The sequence below is a fragment of the Hemitrygon akajei genome, chromosome 9 (genome assembly GCF_048418815.1).
Source record: "Hemitrygon akajei chromosome 9, sHemAka1.3, whole genome shotgun sequence".
Classification (NCBI taxonomy): Eukaryota; Metazoa; Chordata; class Chondrichthyes; order Myliobatiformes; family Dasyatidae; genus Hemitrygon; species Hemitrygon akajei.
Genome location: NC_133132.1, coordinates 105,115,717 through 105,130,457, shown reverse-complemented (window position 1 = coordinate 105,130,457; position 14,741 = coordinate 105,115,717). Strand labels below are relative to the sequence as shown.

General features: G+C 41.4%; 1 protein-coding gene and 1 long non-coding RNA gene across 2 annotated transcripts in view; one reads left to right on the top strand and one right to left on the bottom strand.

Moving 5' to 3' along the window:
* The window catches only part of LOC140733425 (uncharacterized), a 67,301-nt gene that overhangs the window by 35,725 nt on the left and 16,835 nt on the right, over window positions 1-14,741 (top strand). The window lies entirely within an intron of this gene.
* Window positions 4,949-14,741, bottom strand: part of klhl31 (kelch-like family member 31) — a 34,120-nt gene continuing 24,327 nt past the window's right edge. The window contains exon 3 of the mRNA XM_073056733.1: window positions 4,949-10,587. Coding sequence (XP_072912834.1) covers window positions 9,855-10,587 — 733 coding nt within the window. The 3' untranslated portion in view covers window positions 4,949-9,854. The remainder of the gene's footprint in view (window positions 10,588-14,741) is intronic.

Below are 14,741 nucleotides of genomic sequence, written 5' to 3'. Positions count from 1 at the left end.
AAATATTTAAACCAGTTTTTTTCTGGGAGAGTGCTCGAGCTCAGTTTAAGCTTTGCTATTGTCGTACTTGAAATCAGAAATAGGTTTATTATCACAGACATATGTAATGAAATGTACCCTGAAATGAAGATTGCTAATAACATTTTTCCCTAATTTACACTCAAACCAGAAAAATGTAAGTACCTACCACCCACTGCATAAATATCGTGGCCCAATAACGTGTTTGACTGCATGCTTGAAGGCAGGATGCTGTGGATGCTGGAATCTGGGGCAGCATCTAGTCTACTAAAGGAGCTCAGTGGGTTGAACAGCATCTGCTCCCGAAACGTTTTACTCCTCTCCACAGATGCTGTCTGACCTGCTGAGTTCCTCAAGCATTTTACAATTCCCTTCCTTTCACAGATGCTGCTTGACCCACTTAGTTCCTCCAACAGATTCATTAAGGTTCCCACCATTCCAGTTCATGGACTGTTTATCCCATGGATGTATCATTCATGCTAGGACCAACAGACTCAAAAGCAATTACTTTTCCCATAGAGTATGGCTGATCAACACCTCCACCCACTAATCCACCCTTCCAAAACCCCAACCACCGCAGCTTTATCATTTCCTGTCAGTCACTTTTGTACAATCACTCCTGTGTCTGGCTTCACTTTATGCACATACAATTAATCTATGTACATATATAAGCTATCTTATGTATTTATATTTATTGTGTTTTTAATTATTATTGTTCTCCATATCTTATCATGTTTTTGTGGTACTGCATTGGGTCTAGAGTAACAATTATTCATTCATGTTTACACTAATGTACAGGAAATGACATTAAGCAATCTTGAACCTTGACTGCATGTTCGATGTCTATTGACTTTATTTCATTAAACGTTACAAAAATGTATTTATTTTATTACTTTAAAGAATCAGCATGGTAACAAGCCCTTCTGGCTTAACAACCCTGTATCACCCAATTGCACCCATGCGACTAATTAACCAACTAAACGGTACATATGTGGTATGTGGGAGGCAACCGGAGCACCTGGAGGAAACCTATGCTATCACAGTGAGAAGATATAAATTCTTTGTAGTCAGTGGCGGAACAGAACCCCGAACACTGACATTGTAATTGTGTTACACTAACTGCTACGCTATCATTCCAACCGTTAGTGGTTTTTGGACAGCTGGTGCCTGCTGCCTGAAATGATAGCACTGCAAGCAGAGTTCTAACCAGCATGGGTAATATCCACTGGATTTCAAGTCCAACATCTTAATCACAGGCCATCATAGCTCCAACCAGAGCAGCCTATCTGTACCCTCATTGATAAATAACCATTGATTTTACACACAGATGTACACTCAACGGCCCCTCTGTTAGGTACACCCGCTCATTAATGAAAATACGGAGGAATGGAAAATTGCAAATGTCACTCCACTTGGGAGGATGTTGGAGTTGATTGTTAAGGATGTGATTTTGGGGTACATGGAGACACAAGCTAAAATAGGCTATGGTTAGCATTGTTTCCTTAAGGGAAAATCTTGCTGACAAGTCTGTTGAAATTCTTTGAAGAAATAAAAAGCCGGGTCGACAAAGGAGTATCAGTGAATGGTGTGTACTTTAATTTTCAGAAAGCCTTTGACAAGGTGCCTCACATGAGACTGCTTAACAAGAACCTATTGTACTGTATTACAGAAAAGATACTAGCATGGATAAAGCAGTGGCTGATTGGCAGGAGGCAAAGAGTGGAAATAAAGGGAGCCTTTTCTTATTGGATGCTGTTGACTAGTGGTGTTCCACGGGGGTCTGTGTTGGGACCTCTTCTTTTTACATTATATGTCAATGACTTGGATGATGGAATTGATGGTTTTGTGGCCAAGTTTGTGGATGATAGGTAGAGGGGCAGGTAGTTTTGAGGAAGTAGTGAGGCTACAGAATATGACAATGGGCAAAGAAGTGGTAGATGGAGTACATTGTTGGGAAGTATATGGCCATGCACTTTTGTCAAAGAAATAAAAGTGTAGACTATTTTCTGAATGGAGAAAAGAATTCAAAAATCTGAGGTGCAAAGGGACTTGGGAGCCCTTGTGCAGGATTTCCTAAAGGTTGTTTCGCAGGTTCATTTGGTGGTGAGGAAGGCAAAAGTGATGTTAGCATTCATTTTGAGAAGACTAGAATATAAAAACAAGGATGTAATTTTGAGGCTTTATAAAGCACTGGTGAGGCCTCACTGGAGTGCTGTGAGTAGGTTTGGGCACCTTATCTAAGAATGGATGTGCTGACATTGGAGAAGTTTCAAAGAAAGTTTATAAAAATGATTCCAGGATTGAGAAACTTGTCATATGAAGACCGTTTGATAGCTCTGTACTTGTACTCACTGGAATTGGGAAGAATGATGGGTGACCACATTGAAACCTACTGAATATTGAAAGGCCTTGACAGTGGATGTGGAGAGGGTGTTTCCTTTGGTGGGGTAAGTCAAAGACTAGAGGAAACTGACTCAGATTAGAGGGGTGTCCTTTTAGAACAGAAATGAGGAGGAATTTCTTTAACCAGAGAGTGGTGAATCTGTGGAGTTTGTTACCACAGGAGGCTGTGGAGGCCAAGTCACTAGATATATTTAAGGCAGATAGATTACTGATTAGTCAGGGCATGAAGAAATATGGGGACAAGGCAGGAGATTGGAGCTGAGATGGAAAATGGATCAGCCATAATGAAGTGGTGGAACAGACTTGATGAGCCAAATTCTGCTCCTCTGGCCCCGAGTATCTCATTTCCACCATGAATGTCCAGTCTCTTTGAACCTCCATTCCCCACCAGGAAGGCCTCAAAGCTCTCCTTTTCTTTCGGGACACCAAACCCAACCAGTTTGCCACCACTACCACTCCTCCATCTAGCGGAACTTGTCCTCGCTCTCAATAATTCATCCTTTGGCTTCTCCCACTTCCTTCAAGCAAAATGTGTAGCCATGGGTACTCGCATGGGTCCCAGCTATCCCTCCCTTTTTGTGGGCTATGTGGAACAGTCTATGTTCCAAGCCTACACTGGTGTTATTTCCCCACTTTTCTTATGCTACATCCACAACTTCATTGGTGCTGCTTCCTGTACCCATGCCGAGCTATTTGATTTCATCAACTGTGCCTCCAACTTCCACCCTGCCCTCAAATTCACCTGGTCCATTTCTGACACCTCCCTCCCCTTTCTTGATCTCACTGTCTCTATATCTGGAGACAAACCACAGCTACCTGACTCTCATAGCTGCCTGGACTATACCTCTTCCCATCCTGCGTCTTGTAAAAATGCCAGGCCCTTGTCTCAGTTCCTCTGTCCCCACCACATTGGTTTCAGGATGAAGCTTTTTATTCTAGAAGGAAGGAGGTATCCTCCTTCAAAGAAAGGGGCTTTCCTTCCTCCACCATCAACGCTGCCCTCAACTGCATCTCTTCCATTTTGCGCATGTCTGCCCTCACCCCATCTGCCTGCCACCCCATCAGATATAGGGTTTCTCTTGTCCTTACCTATCACCCCACCAGACTTCGTGTCCAGCACTTAGTTCTCTGTGACTTCTGCCATCTCCAATGGGATCCTACCACCAAGCTCACCTTTCCCTCCCCCCCCCCCACTTACTGCTTTCCACAGGGACCACTCCCTAAGCAACTGCCTTGTCCATTCACTTCTCCTCATTGATCACCATCCTGGTACTTACCATCATAAGCAGAACAAGGTCTACACCTGCCGCTACACCTCCTCCCTCACAACCATTCAGGGCTCCAAACACTTGTGAGTCTGTTGGGGTCATCTAACGTACCTGCTGCTCCCGGTGTGACCTCTTGTATATCAGTGAGACTCAATGTAGATTGGGAGACTGCTTCGCTAAGCATCTACGCTCCGTCTGCCAGAAAAAGTGGGTTATCCCAGTGGCCACCCATTTTAATTCCACTTTTCATTCCGACATGTCCATCCATGGTGTCCTCTACTGCTGTGATGAGGCCACACTGAGGTTGGAGGAGCAACACCTTATATTCTCTCTGGGTAGCCCCCAAACTGATGGCATGAGCATCGATTTCTCCAACTTCCAGTAATGCTCCACCCCCCTTCTCTATATTGTTTATGATTACTTGAACAGACTTCAGAAGCTCAGTGACTTTCTTCAAGCAGAGAAATAAATCATTGAAGTTCTGGATAAGATTAAGTGAAACTTTATCTTTAAAAAATAATAATATATTTAAGGTGATTGCCAAAAGAGGCTTCAGATAAAAGTCACACGCACAAAATGCAGAAGGAACTCAGCAGGCCAGGCAGCATCTATGGAACTGAATAAACAGTCGAAGTTTCAGGCTGAGACCATTTATCAGGACTGGAATGGAAGGGGGAGGATGCCAGAATAAGGTGGTGGGGGGAAGGGAAGGAGTACGAGCTTGAAGATGATAGATGAAGCTGGGTGGGTGGGGGGAGTGATAATTAAGAAGCTGGTAGGTGATAGGTGGAAAAGGTAAAGGACTGAAGAAAAAGGAATCTTATAGGAGAGGAGTGTGGTCTATGAGGGAAAAGGAAGGAGAAGGGGCACTAGAGGGAGGTGATAGGCAGGTGAGGAGAAGAGGTAAGATGGGTGCCAGAGTAGGGAAATGAAAAAGAGGGAAGGGGGAGGAGAAAAATTACCAGAAGTTGGAGAAATTGATGTTCATGGCATCCTGATAGCAGAAGAGGAGTCCATGGGCCGAGATATCAGAATGGGAATGTGGATAGGAATTTAAATGATTGGCCACATTGGCCTAATTAATGCTAAAAATTACTCTATCACACCAATGCAGTATGGCATTAATTAGCAAATGTTTGTCACCACATGGATTATTAGTTTTAAAACATTTATAGCTTATAATTTTGTTTTGCTCACTGACATTAAGCTGGGTCACAGAAAAAAAAATCAAGAAATTGAAATCTCGCCAACACAAACAATTTTGAATTTTCTCATGGTTCTTTTAATACAAGTTTTTGGCAAAATCAACAACTTGCAATTCCATTGTATTTTTAACAGCACTGAAATATCCCACATTATTTCACAGAATGGGTAGAACAGCTACAGAGAGGAGTTCAAAGACAAAAAGAAAATTAATGACATGTTTCAAAAGATTTAATAAGTCTCTTGCAGGTGAATAATAGATTTAGACAGATAAATTCTGTTGCTAGGGTGTGCATTGATGGAGGGGGTGAAGCTGGTGCTAGGAAGCCAATGGAGAGGATGAAATGGGATAGTTTGAATGATATATGCTTGACAGGCAATTAGGTTGTAACAATGGAGGTGGAGGGTGTGTAGAGGCAGTCCAGAAGCATAGTGTTTAGCGCAGTGCTTTACAGCTCAGCCAGCAACCCCTGATTGGGGTTCAATTCCTGACACTGCCTGTAAAGAGTTTGCACGTTTTCCCGTGACAGCCTGTGTTTCCTCCCACATTCCAAAGACCTGCAGTTTGGGTTTGGAAGTTGTGGGCATGCTATGTTGACAGTGGACATGTGGCAACACCCGCAGGCTGCCCCCTGCACATCCTCACAGATTAGATTTGATAGAAATTATACACTTTACTGTATGTTTTGATGTACTTGTGACAGATAAAGCTAAGCTTTATCTTTTGGACTCAGCATGAAGGGAGTAAGTATTGAATTTTAGACATACTGGAGTTCATATAAGATCAAACTCAGGAGCAGTAGGGATAGAGAATAGGCTCCTGCACAGTGGAACTAAGCTAGGAGATGAAAATAGTTAACAGGAGGATGTCCAATTTGAAACTCGCTACTAGGTCAAATGATATTGAAACTGGCCTGAGGGAATGGAAAGGAAACAAAATAAACTCATCACAGGTGTCTGATCTTATAACACAAGATAGCTCTACCTCATCAATATTTGATGTTCGACAGGCAGCACGGCTGAAGATAATGGAAAGTGATGTTCCTGGGTGGTAGGAGAGAGGTAACTTTCCACTCTGCAGGTAGACTCAAGAAAGCAAACTCAGTATCTTTGGATAATATGAGGAACATTTGATTGTTCTTGGCCTGTACTTGCTGAAGTTTAGAAGGATAAGGAGGAAACCTTTTGAATTATAAAAGGCCTAGAAAGAGTGGATGCGGAGATGGTGTTTCCTATAGTGAGGGAGTGTAGGACTAGAGGGCACAGCCTCAAAAATAAAATAACATCCCTTTAGAAAAGAGTTGAAAAGGAATTTTTTTAGCTAGAGGGTTGTAAACCTGTGGAATTCATTGCCATAGATGGTTCTAGAGGCCAAATCATTGGGTATAACACAGAGATTGATCAGCTCTTAATTAGATAAGGTGACAAAGGTTATGGGGAGAACATGAGAACTAGGAGCAAGAGTAGCTCATTTGGCCTGTTGAGCCTTCTCCACCATTCAATAAGATCATGGCTGATCTGGCTGTGGATTCAGTTCCACATACCTCCCTTTTCCCAATAACCCTTAAATCCCCTGCTATGCCAAAATCCATCTGACTGTGTCTTAAATATATCTAGTGAGGTAGCCTCTATTCCTTCCTGGGCAGAGAATACCATAGATTCACTACTCTCTGGGAAAAGCAGTTTCTCCTCATAAGACCGTGAGACATAGGAACAGAATTAGGCCATTTGACCCATTGAGTCTGCTCCACTATTCAATCATCTCCATCCTAATTCTCTTCCCTTGAGAATGCAGGAGAGGGAATAGTAAATCAGTAACGATTGAATGGCGGAGCACACTCAGTGGACAACGGGCTGAGTTCTGCTCCTATTGCTTATGGTCTAATATGACTGAGGGGCTTCATGTAAATATAACGTCAAGTAAGAACTACAGGTCCATTTTAAAAGAGGAGACATAATATTTTGTAAGAAATTTACAAGTGGAACCTTGTGAGGAGAGTGATATTAGGATTCACCACTAAGAGTGGTAATAGAGGGAACTGATCTGCTTAAGGTTGAAGGAAGATGAAGGGAGACAACAAGCTGTAAATACAAAGGAGCAACACACACTAAATGTTGGAGGAACTCAGCAGGTCAGGCAACATCAATGAAGGGGAATAAACAATAGATGGTTTGGGCCAAACCCCTTCAGCAGGTCTGGAAAAGAAAGGAAAAGAAGTCATAGTGAGAATGTGGGGGAATGGGAATGAGTATAAGCTGGCAGGCGATAGGTGGAAAAGGTAAAGGGCTGAAGAAGAAGAAATCTGACAGGGGAGGAGAGTGGACTATGGGAGAAAGGAAAAAAGAGGAGGAGCACCGTGGGGAGGTGATGAATAGGTGAGAAGAAGGGAGGGGGGTAAGAGGAAAATCAGAATGGGAAATTACAAAGGCTATCTTGGATAGATGTTATTGGCAGAAATCAGAATGAAGAGTGACGGATGGGAGAGTCCTGTACACCACAGCAGAATAGCTGAACCTTGGGGACTTGATGACAAGACTCATGGCAGGGAAGTTAATTGCAACTGAAGGTGGTTTTCTTAAAGGGGAGCCTGGTGGATGATTAATAATGCACAATTGTACAATGGGACCAAATAGTTGGCCTCATGGATGTGAATATGCAAGAGGAATTGTGGAACCCCAGTTTGATGGCAGGAGTAACACACACAAATGGTTCGGATGAAGGGTCTTGATCTGAAACGTCAACCGTTTATTCTTTTCCATAGATGCTGTCTGACCTGCTGAATTCCTCCAACACTTTGTGTGTGTTAATCTGAATTTCTAGCATCTGCAGTATCTCTTGTGTTTATGATGGTAGGAAGGAATTTAAGAATGAGAGATAGAGTTGGGGTAACTCAGGTGAAAGGGAAATGGAACAGAAGAAGTTGGAGACTTTCAAAGCAGGGATGGATTACTTTATCAAAAAAATTCTCCAGAAATCTTGCTAGGAATGGTAAAGGGAGGAGATGTGAAGAAAACATCTGGCTTTGGAGAAATCTCATATAGTCATACTCCAGTATGTCTGTTATGTGCAGTGTTGTATGACACGGGTGGTCGTGGCCTTTCCATGACCATGATTGTTCTTGGCAAAGTTTTCTACAGAAATGGTTTGTCATTCCCACCTTCTGAGAGTGTCTTTACAAGTGTCTTAAGAGATTGTCAGACTGGCATCAGTGGTCACATAACCAGGACTTGTGATGTACACCAGCTGCTTGTACAAACATCCACCACCTCCTGTCATGGCTTCACATAATCCTGATTTTGGGGGAGCGGGAGGGAATGACTAAGCAAGTGATACACCTTGCCCAAGGGTGACCTACAGGCTAGTGGAGGCAAGGAACGCCTTACACTTACTATGGTAGAGGTGTATCTCCATCCCGTCACCCAACAATATGTTGAAATGGCAAGGTGGGGTAGATACAAGGAGGGAAAAGCAGAAGTACTGCAGTGATAAATCATGTGGCCCATTCCAAATTAATGTTCGATTGTGTAATCCTCTGTTCTTCATATTATTTTGGAGAATTTAAAACAGCTGAGTCATAAACCCTTGAAGGCTTGGTAGAAAAATACAGTGCTGAGTCATTGAACAGTAGTCAACAGCATGTGATTCAATGGACTCTGTTGCAAGTACAAGTGTAATTAAGATAAGTTTAAAAATTCCATTTTAAAACCTAATCATTCTCAATAAAACAGCCAGCTTTGTCAAAACTGGGTATCAAATTTCCCTAGAGTATTCACCAAGAATCTCTTCAGAAAAATCCTAGAATTCTCCAAGAGATTTTGTTATTTGTCTGACCAATTCCTTTCATACTTTGAATTCAAAAGACAGCTGATACGTCTTATGCTTTAAAAATAACCCTGTCTGTCTGCATTGCATTCATGGAAAATGCAAGATTGTGAGATACGATTGAAGACTGATATTCTAAAAGATAAATGACTTGCTGTTTTTCCCCACTGGGTGAAACTAGAACTAGAGGTCATAGGTTAAGGGTGAAATTTGACATGTTTAAGGGGAACCTGAGGGGGAATGTGAAGTGGTGGGTGTGGGTTTGATTTCCACATTTAAGAAAAATTTGGATAAGTACCTGGATGTGAAAGGCATAGAAGGCTATGGTCCAGATGTGGGGTAATGGGACTAGGCATAGACTAGATGGACTGAAGGGCCTGTTTCTGTGCTGTAGTGCTCAATGATTCTATGACAGACCCCAGTAAAGTATTGCATGAGCTCATTATAGCAGACACTGAAAAGGAACTAAATATTTCAAAAGAATTGGGCGAGAAAACATATTTATAATGCATGAATCTAACAAACCAAATAGTTAAACCAAGCAGTTATAAAAGTCTCCAAGTTTTAATAATGAGGCTGTTACATTAATGTCCTGGCAGGTGTTGACTGACTATTTTATTTTTATTTATTTAGAGATACATTGCAGACTGGCCGTTTTGGCCCGATGAGCTGTGCCACCCAGCAGCCCACTGATTTAACACTAGCCTAATAACAGGACAATTTAAAGTGACCAATTAACCTACCAGCCGATATATCTTTGGACTGTGGAAGGAAACCGGAGCATCCAGAGGAAAGCCTAGTGTTTATGGGGAGAATGTACAAACTTCTTACAGAGGGTATCAGAATTAAACTCTGAACTCTGACATCCTGAGCTGTAATTGCATTACGCTAACTACTACACGACCATGACTATTGTTACAACCCATGCTGAGATACCCCATGGTAACTGACCTTCTTCCCCTTCGAGGAAAACAACGAACTGAAGCACACCATTATGATATGTACATCTTTTAACGGCAATGATCTGCCTCTAATTGTTCCTTTTAATCTAATTCTTTTGAATTCAATAATGAAAATTAATTATTAATTTAAGCCCAAACAATTTTTTGTGCAATTGTGGTTTTGACTAAAAATGTTCTTCAAATACTGACGGGAACTGATGATACTGAACTGGTCCGGGATTCTTGTGTTCTCTGCCTAGGCATGATGAAAACACAACAGGATAAGCCCACTATCCCCTCTGGTAGATCATCTTCTTCGGTCCATTCGTTGAGATCTGGGTTAAAACACTGGACACATTTCTTATACTTCTTTTCTGCTTCATTCCAACCTCCTACTAAATAGATCCTATTGTCAAGATTTGTAACACCAGCGGTACTGACGCTGACAGGGAGAGGGGCTGCAAAGCACCACTGGCCTGAATGTGGGTTGTAACACTCTACAGGGAGCACGTCTATCCTCTCCCCGCGACCTCCTAGCTGACTCCCACCCAGGACATAAACACGATCTAAAAGGGAGATGGCACAGTGCCATCCCCTCGGTGTGCTAAGGTTGGCTGCATCTTGCCAGCTGTCAGCTGACAGATCGTAGGCAGTGACGAGGCGGGAATATGCATTATTGATATAGCCTCCAGTTACAAGGATTTTCCCATTGATCACTGCACTAGCATGACAGCACCTGGCCACCTCCAAAGGCACTTTCAAATGCCATTTGTTGGTTGCTGGCACATAGCACTCAATCGAGGCAAGGAGACCCTCTGAATTCCTCCCCCCAATTGCAAAAATTAAACCGTTAAAGACATTGAGGCTGAAGTGAGTACGTTTATAAGTCATGCTTGCCAGATGAATCCATGTATTGAATCGAGGATCATACCTGGAAAAAATAAAAAAAACAAATGCAAATACATATGCACATCTTAAGCATTTTAAAACAATGTTGTTAGAAAATAGTGAAGAAAATTCATTGCAATTTGTTCAAGGTCGGATGATTACTTAAGTGTTTGGTCTGTTTCCAAGTCAACCTCCTTAAATTAAGGCCATCATGCACTGGATTTTATCTGATTTTGTTTATATATTTGTACTCTCCATCTATAGAACATGGAATAGTACAGGACAGGTCCACATTCTAATTAAATGCCTAACCAAACTAATCCTTCTAACTACACATTGTCCATATCCCTCCATTCTTTGCACATTAATGTGCTTATCTAAGAGCCTTTTAAATACATTTATCATATCTGCCTCCGCCATCCTACCACACCCTGTGTAGACAAACTTGCCCCGCACAGCCACTTTGAATTTGCCACCCTCACCTTAAATATGTGCCATTTTGACCTTGGGGAAACAATTCTATGCTTCTCATTCCCTTATAAAGTTCTATTAGGTCTCTCCTCAGCTTCTACTGCTCAAGAAAACAGAATCCAGATTTGCCCACTCATTATAGCACAAAATAACTTTAGGTATGAAATTTTAATGAATCAAAATTATTTCTCATTTTGCTAAAGATTTACAAGGTGAACTAATTAGAATCAAGATGAGGAATATTTTCTTTGTCCAGTATATCTCTGCAACCTCTCCCATTGAAGAGAGTAGAGGCTGAGTCATTAAGTACATTCATTCAAGAAGAATGTACTTGTAACAATCCACGTTAGGGAGTTGAAGCTGAAACCGAATGAACTCTGGATCATTTCGGAGGCTGAAGGGTGTTAGATAAGACATATAGAGAGGTCATTACACCCAAGGTGCAGGACTGGCACTGAGTCTTGCGCTGTGACTCAGAAGGGAAGTGGGGAGAAGAGTCACGCTGTGGTGATGGGGAATACATTAGTTAGGGGAACAGATGGGAGGTTCTGTGGGTGAGAACGAAGTTCCCACATGGCATGTTGCCTCCTAGGTGCCAGGGCCTCGGATATTTTGGACCAGATCCTTGGCATTCCTAAGTGGAGGAGGAGGTGAACAGCCAGAAGTCCTGATCTATGTAAGTACTGATGACATGAGTAGGACAAATGCCAAGGTTCTGCTTAGGGAGTTCAGGGAATTAGGTGCCAAGTTAAAGGGCAGGACCTCCAGGATTGTGATCTCAGGATTGCTACCCATACTAGCCACCTAGATGGAGTGAGGTGGAGAAAATTGTGCATAGAGCAAGGGCCACATCAGCCCCAACTCCCAGTGGAGTGCCATATAGGCTCTACAAAAATGCACCAGGTGTCCTGCGGTTCCTCGGGAGGCTCATGAAGGTGGTATGGCGTAAGCAGGAGATACCAACATCCTGGCGGAGAACCGGAGGAATCCTGATCCTAAAGGAAAAAAGTTCATCAGAAATCGGCCAATTCTGCTGGATCAGTCTCCTAAACGTCGAGGGCAAAATCTTCTTTAGTGTGGTGGCTCATAGGCTGTCAAATTGTCTACAAATTACAAAAGGAGATAGAAAATGCATGCCAAAAGGGCAATGTTATAATAATCATGGGGCATTTCAATATGGAAGTAGATTGGGAAAATCAGGTTGGTGCTAGATTCCAAGGGGGGGGGGGGGGAATTTCTAGAGTGCCTACAAGCTGGCTTTTTAGAGCAGCCCACCAGGGGATAAACTAATCTGGATTGAGTCTTGTGCAATGAACTGGAAGTGATTAGAGGGCTTTAAGGTAAAAGAACCCTTAGGGGAAATTTTGATGAGGAGGAGCTACAATCAGTTGTATCAGTATTACAGTGAAGTATAGGGAATTACAGGGTACAAGAGAGGAGTTGGTCAGAATTGATTGGAAAAGAACACTGGCAGGGATGAAAGCAGAGCAGCAATGGCTGGAATTTCTGGAAGCAATTTGGAAGGAACAGGTTATATACATCCCAAAGAGGAAGAAGTTATTCGAAAGGCAAGATGATACAACCATGCCTAACAGGAAAAGTCAAAGCCAACATAAAAGTCAAAGAGGGGGCATCTAATAGAGCAAAAATCAGTGTGATATTAAAGGATTGGGAAGTTTTTAAAAACCAACAGAAAGCAACTAAAAAAATAATTAAGGTAAAGGTGGAACACGAAAATAAGCTAGCCAATAATATTAAAGAGGATACCAAAAGTTTCTTCTGTTACATAAATGTAAAAGAGAGGTGAGAGTGGATAGCGGACTGCTGGAAAATGATGCTAGAGAGGTAGTAATGGGGGACAAGGAAATGGCAGACGAATTGAATCTTCTGGTCTTCTGGTATCGAAGAGAGAGATATTTCTTAATGCAAAAACATGGAAAAAGATTGGAATAGTGTGGTGAAGTAATTGATGCTTGGCATTTTGCTTTCTACAGCCTATTTATTCCATGCATTATTTTCATAACTGGGAGTTTGCCTCCATCTATACCTAGACCTTTCCAAAACCTTTCTGTTAGTGTCTCTTGGGCTCTTGCTGGGACTTATGGACTGCCACCTGTCAAGTATTGGAGGTGACGTGTGTCTGTATTGAATGTTTTAGTAAGATGGAAGAGCAAATATACTTGCTTCTGTTTTCTATATTGCAACATAATTAATTCTCCTATCAGTTCAACCAATAAACAAAACTTGTCAATTAGTAAGAACAAATCAGTATCAGCACCCTCTTCCTGATGTACAATTGGGCCCCTTCCAAGGACAGGCTAAAACATGTTGTTGAGGTTGCATTCAACATGGTATTCAAATATTATTGTTATGTGTTGGACACAATAATAATAATAAAGCAAAATAAATATAAATACATAAGACAGCTTATTTATGTAGATTAATTGTATATCCATTGTTACGTACCCCGTAACTGGGTGTCTTACCAGCAAAAATAGAAGTACCCGTTGGAGTCTGATACTACAAGAGTTTGATATTCAGATACAACATATTAAAGGAAGTGACAATGTAATCGCTAACTGGTTATCTAGATGCTAAGTTGAAGGTATATCTGTATTGCTTTGTATTTAAAAACACTTCTGTATTTTTGCTAAACTCTGTAATCCTGGAAAACGCTGTACTAGTTAATTTTCCCCTATGGTGAAAATTCCTAGAAGGATGGGAGTGTTACGAAGGATGAACAGCTCTGATGGGCAGAAGGGTGCAAGGTTGCCCATGTCCCCCTCCCCTGGGAGAATTACAAACCGTTACTGTTGCCAGGCTGTTAATGAGAGAGAAAGAGATGGAACGAAAACATACTGGGACTGGAACATTTGCTTCAGACAAGGGTGAGATAACACCGTATATGAGACCATATTATGACTCCTGTAAGACTCACGGCTCCGGAGTTTACTTGGAGGGCTGTTTACTTGGTACTATTCTGTTCATTAAAATTCCTCAGTGGACAGCCGGAGTGGACTGGTTTGATGGGCTAAGCCATTCAAAACTAATTGACATTTGAGACCCCGTGGATTTAGCCTATAAATTTGGATCTATTATGGTTTGATATATGGGTCCTTTTTTTTTATATGGCTTGCATATACTTTTTATATACGATTAAAGCTTTTTTTCTCTGCTAGGTTTATGCCGATTTTATAGTTTTTCATATTATTAATCTATTTGCGTTGAAAATGACCGATTAGGGTTTCTCTTTTGTTTTTCTTTTTTTTAAAATAAAAAACGATATACGCTTTCCTTTATACTTTTAACATCTGAATATTAAAACTGAGAAAAAAAATGGCGTTTCTTCTTCCCGACTGACTCCAGTGTTTGGAGCGTCATAACTGTTTTGATGTATTTGAAAGTTTGAAACTTTTATTTATTGTTTTAATTCTTTTCTTTTAACTTTTTTGTTTATATACATTTATAACACTAATTTTATATTTTAACTTTTGTAGTATTACCCTTTTTATAATGTGGGTTGTGTGTATTTTTTTAACTCTATTACGTTCGAGTTGCCGTCTTGAGACATGGGGGTAGTTTTAGTATTAGCTTGCTCGCTTGCCTTTTTTGGCTTTTTTCTTGGGGTTTCAAGGGTGGTGGGAGGGGGATTTTTCTTTCTTTTTTTGTTTTTTGCTTGCTTTTTGCTTAGTTTTATTTTTTGGGCGCATATGAAACTACAAAAAT